We start from the raw sequence: 18,730 nt of genomic DNA on the forward strand, positions 1-18,730 counted from the left end.
TGTAGAAATGTGATGTGAAAATGCCAATAAATATTTCCATCAAAAATCTATCACTTTTTGCTCTGTGCAATGCACACATCATTGCTGTGAGTTTCTAAAACTGTGTGATACTGTAAGAACCGGGCAAGTCTGGTGACAAGCCTGCTTTAAGATTGCTGTTCGGCTTCACAATTTGCACTTTGCAATTTGGACCAGCATGCAGTGATGGTAGTCAGATCAGGGGGCATATTGCCCTGTGGGGAGCACCACTGATGTTCAAATATCTACCCATGAGGTAAGGCTGTAAGACAAGAGGCTTTAAACCTGATTAGGTGGTTTTGCACCAGAACTGTGCTTTCAGAGAAGAAAATAATTATTTACAGATTATTAACTCTATAAATGTTGTACTTTTTGAAGAAAATTGTTACTTTGTTTTATGATATCAGCAGATACACAGAATAGTGGTAGATCATTTCATTAACAAAAAGGTGGCTTGATTTAATTTGTTTTTTTCTTTTTTGGCTGAAAAGTGGATAGTTGATCAATTAATTTACCAACAATACATCTATTTTGAATTCTGAAAAGGATTTTTGAGAGAGTGGTGGTACTTTTAAATTTTTTTTTTTTATTGCTGTCTTTGAAGTGTTAAATTTTTGTTGCAGAGTATTTCCTGGGTTTTTTAAATGCCAAAAGCTGGTATTGATGAGTAGATGGATTTATGAACCTTGCTACAAGTCCACTGGCTATAGTGGAGTTGCTCTTAATCTCACCTGTGTAACTAAGAGTAGATTTCACTCAAGCCAGAAATTAGGTGCAGTGGTGTGGAGCAGGTTAATTCCTTTTCTCTGCCATGCATTGAAGCTTGCAGTGGAATTATAATATTTGCCACTTATCAGTAAAAGTAAAAGAATTTTTCCTTTCCAACACAATCTAGTTTCTGAGTTTTGTTCAACTCTGCTGCTGGCATATGTTGACTATATCTAATAGCTTTTGTTTGCATTTAAGCTTATCTCATAAATTTGCTTTAGAAATGCAGTAATAGTGTTTCACTGTGATGACCATGGTTAAACATTTCTCTCCTGTCCCCCCCTTACCCTCCTCTGTTTGATTTGTAGGACCCAGGCTTCTCTTCAGTGATTCACGAGAAGCTCCAAGTTCCCAATACCATTCGTAAGGCGTGGAATGAGAAGGATAACAGATGTGATGTTTGTGCCACACACCTGAACCAGCTGAAGCAAGAGGCCATTCAGATGGTGCTGACCTTGGAGCAAGCTGCCAACTCAGAACAATATGATGGCTCACCAGGCTCTCCCCCACCTCTCTCCAATGTCCCCACGTTGGTGAGTCCCCGGCACATGGGCAGCCTGCAGCCCAGGGACTGGACATATATGCCTGCTCCTTATGCTCCATCTAATTATACAGGCTTTGTTGCCAACAAACACAGTGGAAAACCCAACAGTCTAGGAATTGGAAATGGGGTGGAGAAAAAAAATGGCTCTCCTGGACACCAAGCCAAGGTCAGCTTTCAGATGGCCACCAGCCCCAGCAATGGTAATGTTCTCAACTCTGTGGCTATCCAGGCCCACCAGTACCTTGACGGCACCTGGTCTTTGTCAAGAACGAATGGAGTCACTCTCTACCCCTACCAAGTAAGTCTTTTCAGATAACAGAATATACTTGTTTCCTTCCTGTTGAAGCTTGCATGGGCTTACTGGCACTGTTAGCTCCTGTGGGGTAGAAGTGGAGCCACTTGTGTATGTGAGCACTAAAACACAGTGCTATAAATCACTGTTTGCCTGATAGGGGATTGAGTTGGGGGATACACAGATCAAAAGTGGTATTAACGAGAATGCCTTCTATTAATTCAGCTGTTATTAATAGCAGAACCAAGCCGTTGTTTTTAATGGCAGATAAGTAATCATACAGTATTTGCAGTTATTTGCTCACACAGTCCTCACTCACTTTCGCTTAGAATACTCAGTTGGAGCAACAGCTGGGAGCCAGCCATGCTTGTTTACTCCCAAGTGGAAAGTGGCACTAGTGCACCAGTGATTGCTGAGCTGGTATTCAGGAAGGATCCAGATGATCTTTTATTCCATTTTGTGTGTGTATGATCATTTGAGTACATATAGCAGGTACTAACTTCCTTGACATGGTCTAAGTCGCCTACATTCTCGATGCCAGTGGATTCAATGGGTCCAGGAATCTCTGGATCCTAGCAGTTCTGGGATATTTTCATGTACTTCTCAGCATGTTCTTTTCCTCCTCTTTGGTCTGCTGTTTTCTAGTACACCACACCCGTAAGTACCTGTAGAACCCATCCACAGCAGAAGGCACAGAAGAAGCTTTTGTGTGACAGGAGGTGGGCTTTCTGACACACTTAACTGCAGGTGGTGGGATTTTCAGAGTACCCAAGCACTCGAAGATTGTGACATAAGCCTGTTCTTCACATGTTCTCACAAATGTCCCTGTTGGCTTTCTTAGGCACATAAATAACTTTGGAAGTTGGTCTTTCTACTAAATTATGAACATATTTTAAGATAGATCCCTAAATTAATATTTAACTTTTATTAGTATGACTAACTGATATTACAGCCAGAAAAAAAGTGATGTTATTCATAAGCATTAAGATATAGTCATGCACCAAAGCAAACTAGGTAAAACCAGAAATGAAGTACAGTTATTTTATCTGGAAAATATGTGACTTTATGCTTTTGTGGATTTATGCTCTAATGAACCTGAATCACATGTGGGTAGGTCAGTATGTGATCATAGTTTTGATCTAAGAAAAAAAATCTGATTTATGTTTCAGCTAAGAAAAAAAACTAAACAAAGAATGCACCTTAACAAATCTGAATGACTGTTATTTGTATTGGGAAAATTAGTTCCGTTTTATTGCATTCACAATCTTTTAGGTTCATCTTCTGTGAAAACATGGGTTTTGTTTACTTTTTTATAGTGTTTGCATTTCCTTGATGATTAGTTTTGTCTTGAAAACATTCACTAAGAAGAGTCTTATATTCAGAATTGTCCAGACTGATTCTGTAGTTTGGCTCCAGTTAAATTCAGGACTCTTCCCTACTCTTGACTTTCAATAACCTTGAAACTGAAAAGATTGCCTGCTCTCCAGACACCTGTCAGCCAAAAGAATCCCAAAGTCAACCAAACAAAACCCAACCAACAGCAAAACAAACAAAAAGTGACAAAAAACCCCCAAACCCAAACGAGCCTAGCAATGCTGGTCTGTGTCAGAATATGTTGATCGTAAGTTTCATCTTTTTCCTTTAAGGTTCTGTTCTCAAATGTTAAAATTCTTACTGTACTGAAGTTGTCACATTTAATTCTCCAGCTGAGGAATAATAATGATAGCTTTTGTCTTTAAGCACACCAAAAGGATTTTAGTGTTTGTTTACATAGTATCTGTATCAGAGTGGGAATTAGTCAAGTAAGTAGAAAAAGTTTGAAAAGTAATTTATGTGTAATTTCAAATATTGGTAAGATGCAAGCTTTGCTTTTTTTCTGCTTTTGTGTGCAGAAACCAATCTTACTTGCTAATAATTTTCAGAACATTCTAGATCTCTGTCCCGTATAAGTACATTTTTGTTATGCACCCACAGTTGCAAAACTCTGCTGGGGAAGAGCATGAGGAGGATGAATCTGTTATCTCATCTTAATTAGAACCCTTCTTGATTTGGAGGTGAATTAAAAAAGGTGATGCTAACCTACTTACTTGTGAATGTCTATATATTAATTAAGTTTTCTTGCCTTCCCTTAAGAATAGTGATGAGAAAAACCTCACTGTGCATTATCTAAGAGGAGTAAAAAATAATTTCTTGGGATAGAAACCCTTGCACTTCACACAGAGAAGAGCAGTACCCTTCCACATCATTATCTTGTTAAATAGATGTCCAGGGAGAAGGCAGTCTCATGCTCTAGACTTAATGGCACCTGTGGTAGACACTTCCCACTGTAAATCAGCTTTTGTTAGACAGTCTAGATAACTTGAAAGAAATGGTTGAGTACCTTGAAAACTGACTGTGATTTATTCCGTAAAGTATCATCAAAAAAAGAGAAAACATTAGTTTGAAAGTGACATTCTGTGGCTCAGAATTGACTCACTTCAATTTTAAGCACCAAAAAGTATTCCTACAGTTGTAAGTTGTAGGATGTTACTCCTTTCCTAGCATCTTCCCTTCCAGACTGCCTAAAATTAGAACCTTTTTTTTGGCACTTAATTAATACTTTGTTTCAGTCCCAGTAGTAAAACAATAAAAATAAATTTAAAAAAATATATAAATAAAAGGAAGTGTTGTGATATTGTAAGGCTCAACTGCTTCAGTAGTTTAGGACAAGTCTTAAATGAAATGCCACTATTAAATTAATTTTGCAGAAAGAGCACTTGCTATCAGGAATAAGCTAAACAAATGGGCATTTATACATTACCAGATTTAGTAATGTATTATATGTTTAAAATCTGAAAAAATGGAAGTGATACCATCTTCAACTGGCAATGCATGTCAGATGTAAAAAGTTTCTAGTAATTTAATGGGTGCATTATTGGAACTAGTCAATGGAGTGTCCTAAGAACATCAGAGGGGTGGCTGCTAAGAATTTTTTAGGCAAAACTGATCCTACCTGGAGATAAGGAGATGGTATAGATGACCCCATCAGGCTCCACAGTCCCTGTTTTATGTGATTCCATATTTAGGCACTCCTTGAAACAGAAACAAAGATTTGGTTCTAAAGATCTGTGATGTCCCCTAGGCCTGACTCAAAAGGGGTTGAATCAAATTTTGGTGGTAAGTGGTCCTTTTAAAAAACAGGGAATCTGAGACAGGGAAATGGAATTGATTATCTTAAACAAAGAGCATGGCCCATTACAACGCTTCTATGGAAATGGGAATCCTGAAATGGTCAGGGCAAAACTGACCTGTTTCTGTTTAATACATGTAGAAAAATATCAGCCAAAATTCAGTAGAATTTGATTCAGTCTGAAAATAGTGCTCTTTCCATGCTCGTCGGCAGTTAGCATTGGTATGCCCCATGGATCAGACTGCTTTAACTGTTTTAAAGGCTTCTGTGGATCTCCCAATCATTCAAAGGGATTTCAGTCCTTCCCTGCTCAGAGAAAACTCATTTAAATTGTTGAGGTTTTACCTGAGAAGGGCTGTAATTATTTGTGCAGCTCCTGGTGTGAATTACAGGATACCACAGTGTTAAGTACACTTTTGATAGTTACCAATGACTACTGAACACTTCCAAAGAAAAAAAACCCCTTTGGTCCTGGGGTACTAATGTAGGAGTGAAAAGTGCAAATTCCTTGATGAAATTATTGCTTCTTGTAATTTTTGTAGAAAATGCTATATTAAATTCAATGCATAACATTTTTATTACTTTATTATCCCAAGCTGATAAAGTACCCAAAACAAAAACATCACATTAAAGAATAAGACTTGAGTCCTTAGGAGTTCGGACTGATTCAGGATTTGCTTTCAAAGGGAAAGGAGTTGATAATAGTGACTAGATTAAGCTGGTTGCACTTTTTCTAGAGCCAAAGCACTCCACTTTTTACTGAAATATTGAATTACCTGCTTGGTTCTCGTGTTGGTGTGCCTTTAAACCAAAAGCATGGCATTAACTTCATTGCAGCGTGAGCTCCAGAACATAAAACAGTAGGCATTTCCTTGGTCTTCTAGTTACTGTCCTGGATTTGCATGAGAATCTTTCACGTCTTGGAGTAGATAATTTCAAGAGGCAAACAAAAGGAAATTTAGCACAGGGTGTTTGGTAGATTTGAGTGACAGGAAGGTCAGAACAAGCCCAAGAACTGGAGAGGGTCAACAGTTCCAGGAAAATTTAAGCCATAAAAGGGAATGATGGTTAACAGAAAATGTGGAGGCTGATGTGGGTGAGTGCCTCCTGCTCCTGACCTTGAGGCTGTGAAGTTTGATTTTGGTAACCAACAAGGATTTGAGTAGGGGCATTGTGAACATAACATATTCACGGAAAAAGTGTTCCTTTCTCCCATGCTCTTGAAAAGACTCTTTTGACCAAAAGTTTGGAAAATGAGATCTTAAACTACTGAGAGCCTCTTGGCCCCAGGCATAATGATCTCAAGCATATTGAGAATTATAAAAGGCTTTGTTTGTGTACAACTGATGAAAGCCTACAGTATGTGCTTTCTGTTTCCTCTTTATGTGTAATGTGTGTTTAGAAGAACAGTTCTCTGAGAAAGTACCAGCTTGTTCTGGAGCTTTGCTGTGATGAATGATTTGTTTGGAGTTTACTTAGGTCGTGGCTGTCTTATAAAACATCAGTTCATTCAGGCCCAGGCTTTTAAAAAGAAACTGGTAATGATTAGTGTTGGGTGCAAGATGGAGAGCCAATGCCTGTGTGGGAGGTATTGCCATCCAGGATTTTAATTCCAAGTTTTTTTCTAAGTCTTTGCTGTATAATTTATTTCTCTTCTGTTTGCTGCTGCTTCTGTTGCTTCTTAGTGTTCAGCAGGATAAAGAGAAAACGTTAATGATGGCTACATTGGTGCCAGGGTAATTTAGGTAGCTTTTAAAGCATATAATGGAAGATACAGAAATCAAGTTACTTGCTCCATCTGCAGACTAACAGGTGTCTTCCGTAATTATTCCATGCTTCCCAGAGCCAGACCTATTTTACCAAAGCATCTTAGCAACAAAAAAAGGAGATTTGTACACTGACCTTTCTAGTATTGTGTTCTTATGCAACCACACACAATTTCCTGAGATACCAAATGCTGGAGGTATTTTGCCTTTGTGCCGTTCGGCTTTGGTCCAGAATTTTTTGGATGGCTTGTGTTTCAAAAGCACCTCAGTCACCTTATGTATGAAATCCACATCTGAGTATCATGGCTCCCTGAATGTAGTAAAAACCTTTTTGTTCCTATTGCTGTGAGCTCATGAATGATGATGCTGAGCAGATGTGTGCAAATTCTTGCACTGATTTTTTTTTTTCCCATTCTGTGACCTGGACTCTTAACAAAGTGACTCCAGAGTCAGACTATACACTGAAAGTGCAAGAATTTTATTTACAAAGATTGTTTGACTGGGCCAAGAAACAGTTTGTCAAACAAATTCATTGGCACTGAAATGATATCCTTGCTTGATTATCTCTGTTGCCCTCTTCCCCCATGCATTAGTTGTTATCTCTGAAGTAGCTTTCCCCTGACTAAAAGCCTTTTTAAACCAAGTCACTAATAATTAGATATGACCCCACTAAAGTCAGAGTATGTCATCAGCTGACATTTTGCCATGATTGTTTGATCATCCAATTTGTATATTACAGGATTGGCTATTGGTATTTCATTCCTCCTGTCTACCCCTTCAACTAACAGCCCAGTTGTATACTGATTTTCTAATATCATCAAGAGGGGAAACTGGAGCCTTTGTGAACTGTAGGAGAGGTTAATTTTTTTGCATTACTCTGGCATGATTTGATCTCTTAAGGCATTTTTATGCATGGCTTAATGACCTTAGAATCATTACTTTTCCCCTTCATGATACTGGGGTGACCAAGGGAAGAAAGAGGTAAAGGATATCCCATGGACTGAAAAGAGCTAAATAGGCTTATCCTGTGAATATGAAAACCCCGTGACTCAATTGTGATGTGAGGAAGAAATCTGGACTATTATAGGAGTGAGTTAATCCTGTAAATTAGCAAAAGCCAGAAGATCACAATTAGTGAGGATTTGGAGTCTTGGTTTCCTTCCCTGCTTGTAGCTTAAGGATTTTGTCCACATGTGAGACTAGTTTCATTTCTTAGATAATAGCTGTGCTGATTGCTTGCATTAATTAAAAAAAAAAAAAATAAACTGAGAGGAGGTCTTTTAACAGCGAGAAAACTGATGTAGTGATGGGATAGAAAAGAGGGAAGACAAACTGATACATCAACACAAAATTGTCCTTTTATTTTCTATGATGTAAACAAGGTAGCACAGAACTAGAGAGAAAAATGGTCAGCTCCTGCTTTATTTCATTGTTCGAGAACATGGAGAGCTAATACAGCCAGTTTGGAAGTAAGAAGAAATATACTCTTTATGCAGTGTACAGTTTTTTGGAACTTATTAGAAAACGTATTGAGGCCAAAAGCTTAGGAAAATTCATCAAAGGATTATGTGTGTATGTTGGGCAATGAAAGGGTCCCTTCTTTCTGATATGAGGATAAAAAAAAGTAAGATATGAATTTCCATATAGAATAAGGCATTTGGTATCTTATAATGTGTGGAGAAGGCACCTGTAAGTACATCCAATATATGGGTAAGGACTAGAATTTCTGAAACTGCCACTGAATCTTGCTGGCACAGATGTAACTGGGTTCCCTGGGAGGAGGATACTCAGTACTTAGATGAACTCTGTGTCCCTCTGTTCTGAAAATGGGTGACAGGCGCTGTGTTTTGGAGGGAGGCCTGTGATAAACAGATCAGTGAAAAGTGCTTTTCCAATAGTTTCTACAACATTTCCAGACTTCAATGTAAGTGTTGTACATTTCAGAATTATTTTTACTTTTTTTTTTATTATTTCTTACTGGAGTGTGTGAAGATTCTAAAAGATTCTAAAAGATTTCTTGGGTTGAATCAATCATCTGAGCAACATGTTGGTCTTTACTTTTGCATAAAGATTCACTCTTGTGGCTGATACTCCTGTATTTTACTAATTGTTCAACATCTGTTGCAAAAAGAGAGGAAAAAGAAATGTACTAAACCAAAGGCAGCTCATACTAATTGAGATCAGAAGGAGGGGATGAAAAAGGAATTGGAAAGCAATTTTTAGGAGCTTCCCTTTAAATTCCTAAGGGGTATCACTCAAAGAAGACACAAATCAATGTACTCAAATGTCTCATTGACTAAGACATTTGTTTCTCCCATTGCTTTGCATAAATGGGACATAGAAATAAGATTAGATTTAGAAACACCATATTTTTGTGCCTTTTGTAGAATCCTGTTCTAACCTTTGACTTCTGCTTAGAAAAGTATTTGAGACTTTAAATATGAAGTATGTTACTATGCAAAAAATAAACTTACAAAACCTTTTGCTATGGTATTATGCTGTGCTTATGGGAAGTAAGGAATGCATGCCTAGAGACTCATGCAACTCTGAAATGTGATTCCACACAGCTATCACATAAAACCATTGTTTTGTTTTCTCTAAAGTGCTTCTGAAATGGCATCAGAGAGGAGCATCAACTTCTGTGTTGGGAAAGCTCTCTTTAATTTAGTGGATTTTAGTTAAAGTGGTTGGTTCTCCACTTATATTCCAGGGCATTGAGGACTTGAGAGATGGGTGTTGTCAGATAGAATGCATTTGGGACCAGACCGTCTTCTGTCTCACTCCAGGATAATGGCTTTGCAGCTGACATGGCTCCATTGGTGTAATACAGATAAAAGTGAGAACAACATCAGCCCTGTAAGATCTGATCAGCCAGAATATGAGAACAGCTGTGGTGATGGGAGCAAATACAGCATCTTGCACTCATAGGGGCCTCTGCTTCCCTTTTGGGTTGGTGAATGTGGAAGCTTTTTTTTCCATACTCTTCTGGTCTCACCCTGCACTGAAGAGTCTGTTGAAACTGCTCTTGGCAAATGAAAGCAGAAACCTGATGATCCAGCTTCTTTTGAACTTTGCCAGAATGTGTTTTATGAAGAAAAAGGAAGAATTGCATCTGTACAAGGGTGAGAAAAAGCCCTTCTCAGCTAATGAAAACATCTCTTAAATCTGCAAACTGCTCCAAGAAGAAATGAATTTGTTCTTCACCTTTCACTCTCACACAAACTCTCCAGTAGAATTCAGAACTGCTCCAAAGTTTGAAGGGATGGTAATGAGCTTTCATCTTCCAAGAGGTTGGTTGGTGCTCACTGTGGTTAATGTTGCTAGCAAATCTCAGCAGAAGCATCTGTAGCTCCTCCTTGTATGAGAGCACTGAAGTCACCATCACATCTGTCATTCAGGTGTCTGAGGACCTGGGTTGTATATACCAGGAAAGTTGCAGGTCTGACTGGTAGATGTGAGTGTCAAGTGACTAAGCTGCAACCAGTGCAAGGTCACAGTTGTGTGGATTAGTGAGTGAAATGTTTCTATTGTGAGAGCTCTTTGAATCAAATACGTGCATCTGTCAAGCTTTACTTCAAATTAATACTTGTTTTAACTTGGGAAAGTGGCATGTATATGTGTGTATCAAATATCTGCCTAAATTTATGTAAAGGTTTTTGGCTAGTGGGAAGGGCAGGAAAAGAATTAAAGGTTGGAGCTCTGCTTGATGAAATAATTTCTGCTTCCCTGACTTTGCTACGGCTGCATGCTCAGTGTCACTGCATAATTATACAACACCTGTAATGTGAATCCTGCCATTTCTTTACATCAAGGCTACTAATAAAAGCAGAGTTTAGGCCTAGTTTTGTAAAAAAAACCCCATTTTTTTTAGCATATAATGATATATTCTTTCCTGCAAAAGGCAGCTGACAGATATGGTTTATTATTGCTTTCCTTCATGAAAGGTTTTAGGCTGTTGGAGCTAGGCAGTGTAGCTGGATTTAAACACAAATTGCAAGCACAATCATCTCTTTGTTTTATTCTTGTATGTTTTCTCAGTTACTGCAGTGCAACATAGAAAATGGAAAATTAATTCAACTGCTATTAACGAAATTATACAGAGCACATCACAAGAAAATGTATAGTAATGAGATACTATCAATGCTTAATTGATCAGTCTCTCTGATCCCTGAAGACTTTGTGTGAAGTTTGTTGCCAGTGTGCAGGAGGTAAAAAAGGATGTGACATGATTGTATGATACTGATATATCATGGCAACGATCAGAGATAGGACTGACAGGGAGAATGTACTCAAAAAGCTCTGTCTACAGTTGGACCAGTTTCTACAAAAGTAATTTTGAAGAGTCTTGCAATGCTAGGTAGGTTTAGCTGAGGCTTAGTTTGAAAGCTTGTGAGGATTTCTGATTTTTTTTTTTTTTGCTTTGAAGTAATGTAAACAAAAAATAATATAATTTGTCCTGTTCAGTAAATGATACAGCAAGATACTATTCAAGTGACTTAGGGGAACAATGCAGCAAAAGGTTCCTGGCCACCATGCTTTCTTGACAACTTACAAGAGCATCAGAGGGTGTCCTAAAGCTTATCTACTTTATTTTACTTTTAGATGTAAAGGCTAAATGAGGGATCAAGTTGTTTTCACGCAGCTAAGTGCTTTGGAGGGCAAAATCTAGTGCTCATGTTACTGGCTTTTCATTGTTTTCTGTCCTTAGTCAGTCATCACAAGGGTCTTTGCCTCTGTAATCCTAAATGCCAGGATATGCCATTTGCTGCCAGGATTTAGGAGTGATGCTTATGATCTCCTGACTGTTGTCTTATACTTCAGAACCTTGGTAAAGATCCTTTTAAACATTTCCAGAGCCCAACTTATCAAGATTTATTTCTATTTATGTAAAAGTAGGTGAAATGCCAATACCTGACCTGCTTTAGATCAAGATTCCTGGAGAGGGGTTCAAAATAGGTGTGGTATGTATGTGCAGATTATGAGATTTTTCCAATCCCAGTGATGTGGATTTCTCTGCTTCCTTTTCCATTCACTGCTCAATCACCTTAATCGTGTATTATGAATATTTGCTACTTCTCCCTGCCATCTCAATGCTTTGTCTCTGAAGCAGGGACAATTGGCACTGGTGCAATGGGCCATTACTTCTGTGGCCTCTAGGCACTTTATGATTCAGTGAATATGAATAATAAAGCACCTTATTCCTCCTCTGTTCTCCAGGGAAGGTGATTTCAAGTGTGGCAGTGGAGGATTATTATGGCTTGGTTTCTTTTTGAGAGTGGGAGAGTGGGAGGGCACCTATTAGTTATAAATGCTTAACAGAAATACTGAAAACCAACTTTTTTTCTCCTCAGTATCCCATTCTATCTGCTGGAAAATTTTATATGATTCATAATAAAAAAAGTTCTTTGGTAATGCTATTGCTGCTAGTATTCTTGTGCCCAATTTGAATACATCAAGTAGAAATTTCTTGAAGAACCTTTAGATGCTACCACAGAAAGCCAGAGGACCTGTAGGTGGCCACAACTCTACTACAGCAAGAGAATGGTTTGTGCTTAGGCCATTAGAGAATTTGCTCCCAAGACTTTTTAAACGTTGCATGGACATGGAGTGGGGAAAAATGAAATTTTACTGGGAAACCCATAATGAATTGGTAACTGTAATGTTTTGCAGACTTTAAAGTCCATATCTGTAAAATGATCAAAAATACTTGGAGGGAGGAAAGAAACTTTATTGTGCTATGCTTTATGTGTTAAGAAATGGATGTACAGGAAAGTTGAGGGATATGCCTTAGGTGGCTGCTGTGCAGTCTGTGAAGAGTTGAGAGAATAACCTTTTCTCCTGTTACAGCCAGGACAAAAAGGGCCATCTTGGCATTTCGTATGTTGAGGTTAGATTTTTCTGAGCCTGCCTGAAAGGATCAATATTAGAGTGGATTATGAAACAGAAATTATAAGGGCTCAGAACAATTTGAAAAAACTTTGGTAGCAGAAGGAACTGACTAAAAATAATTTGCTGGTTGATTGTTTTTTTATCTTCAAATACAGCTTGAGCTGGAATTTTTATCAACTGCACAGAGTTCATACACTCTGCCTTTTACAACAAGCTGCTACTGTGCTTTCTGAGAAGAAACTTGCAAATAAGGACTTTGTTTTAGCGGGATTCACTTGAAAGCATGCCCTTGGGAAAGAAAAAGAATGCAGAAGTTCTAAGTTGACCTGAAGTTTTTAGGCTTTAGCATCATTCAAACATATATTTTCAAAAAGCTCCTGAGTCTGGGATATATCTTTCTTGTTTACTCTGCCTTGATTTCTGACTTAATAAAAATAATTCCAGGAAATATTAAAATCCTCTCATTCTCCTACAATGATCTGTTTTTTTCCTAGGGAACCTTACAGTAATGCTTTTCTTTTTTTTGGGGGGGGGGAAGTTTTATAATCATCTATTCATGGTGGATAAGACTGAGCCCTGTGTGAATGAACCCCACTGGCCACAGGGGACACTGCAATAAGCATCAGCAAGCATTAGTTCTAGAAGGCTTGGTTCTTTGTTATCCTGCATGTGTAGTACTGCTCTACATTTTGGAGCTGCTTCATGCCCGTCTTGTATTCCCTTTGTCCTAGAGTAAATGTCTGTGCAAGATGACCTGTGAAGGGCCTGTAGTAAACCTTGTGAAGAGACAGTGGAACATTTTACTTCAGTTATACAGGTTACAGCACTTTATTTCCACTGTAGTTAGTGATCCTTCTTTTGACATGTTACACGTAGCAGCAAATTAGTCTATGATGCTCTATTAAAAAGTAATTAAAATAGAATAAAGAGTTCCTTTCAAAAATTAATTTAAAAGTAACTTCTGAAAATTTTACATTGCAAACCCACTAAATAAGTTGAAGGGGAAACATTCAAAACAGTTCATGTGCAAAGAAAAATTCTCTGTGCAGTAAGCCAGAATTAAAACTGAAGATAACAAAGAGACATTTATTACAGTTCAGAATAGTTTACTAGAGTTCAGGCATAATTTCAGATGGTGTGCCAGTTTGTTGTTGTTATATTTGAATTTCATTAAATACAATTAATTAAATCTACTGTAAATCTGGGTTATCCCCAAGGGGCCAGTTAGTATAATCCTTCTGTTTGCTTATAAAAAATATCAACCAATTGTTCCTGCACTAATTTTAATCACTGTTTATTTTTAAACAATAGTGAAGTACGTTTTGTCATTTTAGTTTTTTGTGCAAAGTCCTTGGGCAATGAATTTTTGTTGTTATTTGTGTCCTGTGTAGAAGAAACTTTATATTCATTGTCAGAGTGTTTAAAAAAAAGATTAAAAGAAGAAAACTAAGTAGAACAGTGCCATTTGAAGTTCATTTAGTCTGACTTTAAAGAGAAAGAAATGAATGTAGTTGTAAGACTTGATAGTATACTTTCAGACGGTAATAAAAATTAGCAAATTTTACTAGTAAAAATTAGGAAATAATAAGCCAACAAGGAGGCAAAAATTAAAAAAAATGACAAGAGTCTTAGACAATTTACAAAGCATGAATCTACCTGAAATTAGTGTAATTCAGAGGCAGGCAATCATTTATAACAGCAGCTGGAAGAGCATGCTGTGGATATGTACTGTGAACACGTAGTGCTGTGAAAGTATACACAAAGTGTAGCTATGAGTAAAGAGTAAAGAATTGGTAGTATTTACTGTGGGTGCTGCATTCCAGAGTTAAATGCATTAGGTAGTAAGATGTGTAAGACTTTGCATATGACTGCCTCGTATTTGTCTTTTACAGCACTTCTCCTAGACTGGAAATCATACAAAATCATTAAAGCTGTATGGAGCCTACCCTTGGTTTGATCTGAGTTCTGTTTTAGTGGAAGATAATTCCTGATGAATCAGGTTGTTATTCGTCCACACAAAATTCCCATGATAGGTTATACTGATGGAATTTGAAATAATATAATCTCTTGAGGAATGATTGCCTTTTGTTAGTGCTGTATAGTGCTGAATGGATATTCAGTTGTTCTCTCTCCTGCCTTTCCAGAAATAGCTGTAGAGCACACCCAGACTAAAGCCTGTGCCCCTTCCTCTCTCTAATTGATTTTTCAGAATGGTGCAATTTTGAGAATATGCATGTCTGTAGTTTATATCTTCCAAATTGATCACTGATTTTTTTTAATCCCACCTGAGAAAAGTAAAGGAGTTAGGTCTCAGCATTTTCTAAAATAGACTCATTTAAAAACAGTGATGAGAGCCAAATATTTTTCTTCATTTGACCTTATTTAGCTGGTCACTGGAAATGGGGATTGGTATTAATTACTCAGTCTGCAAGTGAATGTGCACAAAATTCTAGCTGAGAATGGACAGTTAGCATATTTAAAGTTCTTAGTGTACAAAGGCCCTAAGGGGACACGTGGGAATGTCATCTTTGTACTGTAAAGCTGTCATAGTGAAGACGGATTATGATGGTTCCTGCAAACCAAAATGCAAATTGCATATAACTGGGGAAAGATCATTGTGTGCACTTGAATTAAATGCTAGGCCAGCTTTGGATAATGTAGTGTTGAGCTAGAGCCTGGAAAACTGTGCTTAGCTTGGATCCCTTCAAAGCTTGCAAATCAAAGCTGAAACAAACATTTTGAATGGAAAACATGATAGAAGTTGCAGCAAGTGAGAGGAGATAAAAACATGATTAGCTTGGAAAATAGAAGTAGGCTAAGAGCATATGTAAAAAGCTGAGGATGTTCATTGCTGTATGAAAGATCCATCCCATTCCAAGTAGAGTGCCATACCAAATGTGTGTCCTGATGGTCACAAGGTGATCTCTTTGTGTCACTGAAAGGGAACCAGAACAGTGAGAGGAGAGGCTCACTTACTAAGGATTTACAGTATGCACCAGCTGAATTTAATCTGATGTTCCATTGAGGATGTGCTTCTCTTTTTCTTTTTTTTTTTTTTTTGCTTTCATTAGCTGAGAGGGCAGTAAATCTAGAGCAAACAGAAGACAGCATAGCATAACTGAGCACCTTGTCAGCCTATGGAATTCACCCCAGGAAGTGGCCTCCAAGTCAAATGCTTACGGTCGGGTGATTTTTATGACTGCTAATAACAGCTGTAGCTATGCAAACTAAGGTAATAGGGCAACCAAATGTATGACTTAAGGCATTCACCTTCAGAGCAGGAAGCAACTGTTTCTGTCCAGCAACTGGTCTCATTTGAAGGCTCTTCTGGAACCTTTTGAATTCTTTTCATGTATTCCTGTTAAAAATTATGATTTTTGCTATAATAAAATAATTTAAAAACGCTTTTATTATTAACAATCAAGAAAGATGTGTTCATGTATTGTGACAGAGATTAGAAAGACCAACCTTGTTAAATTTATAGAGGTCACTTCTGCAGTACAGCCAGGGTTTTTTTCTTTAGCAAAAAAATCTAAAGACTCCTCTGGAAACAAGACAGTTTCATGGCTGCTCCCACGAACACTGATAACTGGATATCAGCTGTTGCCCCATCTTTATGTTGGTACAATGAAGGAAGGAACATCCTCAAGGGGCTATTTACAGAATGGGCAGAAAAGGGCAATTTGGATTGTTGTGGTGTCTGCCAGCACTAATTTAAACCTTTGGCAGCAGTTTATAAAAAAGCTGATACTTGTGATTTCTTTCTGATGGGGAAGCAACTGGAGTGGTACTAGTTTCCAAATAGAAACTTTCTAGATCCCTGGGGGTCAAACCCATGCACCTTTCCATGAGCAAGTTGGTGAGAAACCCATCAGATGTGTACTGATCTTATCCCCCAAAAAGGTCTGATCTTGAGGTGATTGTATGTGTGGACTGAATTTATGTTATGCCATGTTCTTATGCAGTAATCATTGCAGGAATTTCTAAGCCTGTCAGATGCTTTTTTCCATACTGGAAACGAAGTAGTTCTCTCTTCTATTTGTGGTAGAATTTAACCATATGTCTTTATCTAAATAAAGACTAATGATTCCACCTATGTGTGCATAAACTAGTCATGGTTTTTATTCCTTATTCTCTTTTTAGCTACAGAAAGAGGCTCCTTTCTGGGTCAATAATGCTGTTTAAGTTAAGCCCACATGCTGTCACACTCTGGTGGCTTCTAGAGCTGTTCTTGTCAACTGACAAGTGAAAGGTCAGTGTCTCACAGATTGTTGTTTGTGATAAGGAAACAACTACAGTAAGATTTGAACTTCTTATGATGTCTTGGCATTGCTGGCTGTTAGCAACTGATCAGAGAAATGAAAGCTTGTTTTCATAACAAATGCATTACTCCTGCACACAGTGAAATAGAGTTGTGCTTTGGCTTCAAAAATGCAGTCACTTCATTTAACTGCTGCCCCCCTGTGTACATGTGTACAGACAGGAGTCAGACATACTCCTATTTTGATTGCTGCACTAGTTATTTTAGCACAATTAGCCTGGCTGCTGAGGACTCAAAAGGTAGCTGATGCAACAAGGGATTACAGTGAGAGTGCTGAATCTGGATGTATGAAATCAACTTTAACTGAGTCACAAAAGAAAGGCATTTTCTTTTGTAAAATGTTACTAATCTGATAGGGAATAAGTTGTAGTGGAAAAAGATCCAATTAATTTCCAGCTGCACAGCTTTATAATGAAACAAGATATACAGGTAATTAAGAGAATTAACAACTTCAAAGAAGTAGATTTAAAAAAAACTTCTGAAAGCTATAGGCAGCCTTGGCTTTCCCACATGTTATTGCTGTCTTCTTGATGAGAAAGGAAGCAGTTTTATTGTGTTGTTGCACAGTGCCTTTTTGCATTGCTAAAATGCTTAGAGACACGAAATCGAGATCAGAACCTCTCCTTGCTAGGTGATGTTCCTATTTTTCACTTGCAGAGTCAGTATGGGAATATGCCAACTGGGAAACCTTACATTGCTGTTCTGTCAGCAGAGGCTTGACTGGTGGAACTTTGTGAATGAGAGGCCTGTGTGGGCCTGGCTGATGGTGCTTTACTCAGAAGGGATGGCTCACAGCCCTGCAGGGGTCTGCCTGTGGCAAGTCTGCTTCACTGAGGGCTCTCTGGGGCAAGGAGGGTGTGCATATTTACACCCCAGGATGGCTATCCAGCCTGTAGCTTCCTTGGAGAGGAATAGGAAAGGCTGGCATGATCCTGAACAGACATCAGAAAACTTTGAGGGTATTGAAAAAGGTAGTTCTGATAGCTGTTGTGGTTTTGTAACAAGGTAGAGGCCTTACCTTTCAGAAAACAGTTTGATCATCAAGAAGTAGCTAATAAATAAAATTTGCATGCTGTGTCACTCTGACTAAAGGAGCACTGCAGACTAGAATCTACTACTGTACAGGGGTTGAGTTCACTTGAGGTAGATACTTGCTGTCCTGAATGCTTCAGATAATGAAATTTCCCCTCCTCTAACATTGTTTTCCTCTGTTTACTTTTCTGTTTAATAAATATATCAAAATAAAGTGAGGGAGCAAGAAGGTGGCTTGATCAGTACTGTTTCAGACTCTGTACTGATTTCTTTTGATGTATATACGGTACTATGATGTAGATACAGGATGGGTTAATGAAGGGAGAGCAGTGGATGTTGTCTACTGTGACTTCAGCAAGGCTTTTGACCCTGTCCCATGAAATCCTTGTAGGTAAGCCAGGAAATGTGGGTTAGATGAATGGACAGTGAGGTGGACCAAGAACTGGCTGAATGGCAGACCTCAGAGTGTTGTGATCAGTGGGGTAGAATCCAGCTGGGGGCCTGTAGTCACTGGAATTCCCCAGGAATCAATACTGGGTCCAGTCTTATTCAACTTGTTTATCAATGGGATAGGAGACACCTCAGCCAGTTTGCTGATGACACTAAACTGGGGGAGTGGCTGATAGACCCGAAGGCTCTGCTGCCATTCAGTGGGACCTTGATAGGCTGGAGAATTGGGCAGAGAGAAACATAGTGGGGTTCAATGAGGGCAAGTGCAGAGTCCTGCACCTGGGGAGGAATAACCCCAAGTGCCAGCACAGACTGGGGACTGACCTACAAGAGAGCAGCTCTGTGGAGAAGGATCTGGGGTTCCTGGTGGGTGACAAGTTGTCCATGAGCCAGCAGTGCCCTCACGGCCAGGAGGGCCAATGGTGTCCTGGGGTGCATCAGGAAGAGTGTGGCCAGCAGATCAAGGGAGGTGATCCTGCCC

The 18,730-nt window shown here is 38.5% G+C and overlaps 1 protein-coding gene across 1 annotated transcript in view; it reads left to right on the forward strand.

Moving 5' to 3' along the window:
- KIF26B (kinesin family member 26B) overlaps nt 1-18,730 on the forward strand; it is a gene marked incomplete at both ends in the record, with an annotated part of 277,666 nt that overhangs the window by 86,276 nt on the left and 172,660 nt on the right. Inside the window, one exon of the mRNA XM_082276851.1 lies at nt 1,095-1,628. Coding sequence (XP_082132977.1) covers nt 1,095-1,628 — 534 coding nt within the window. The remainder of the gene's footprint in view (nt 1-1,094; nt 1,629-18,730) is intronic.

Source organism: Coloeus monedula, assembly GCF_965178545.1.
Source record: "Coloeus monedula genome assembly, chromosome: 2".
Taxonomy (NCBI): domain Eukaryota; kingdom Metazoa; phylum Chordata; class Aves; order Passeriformes; family Corvidae; genus Coloeus; species Coloeus monedula.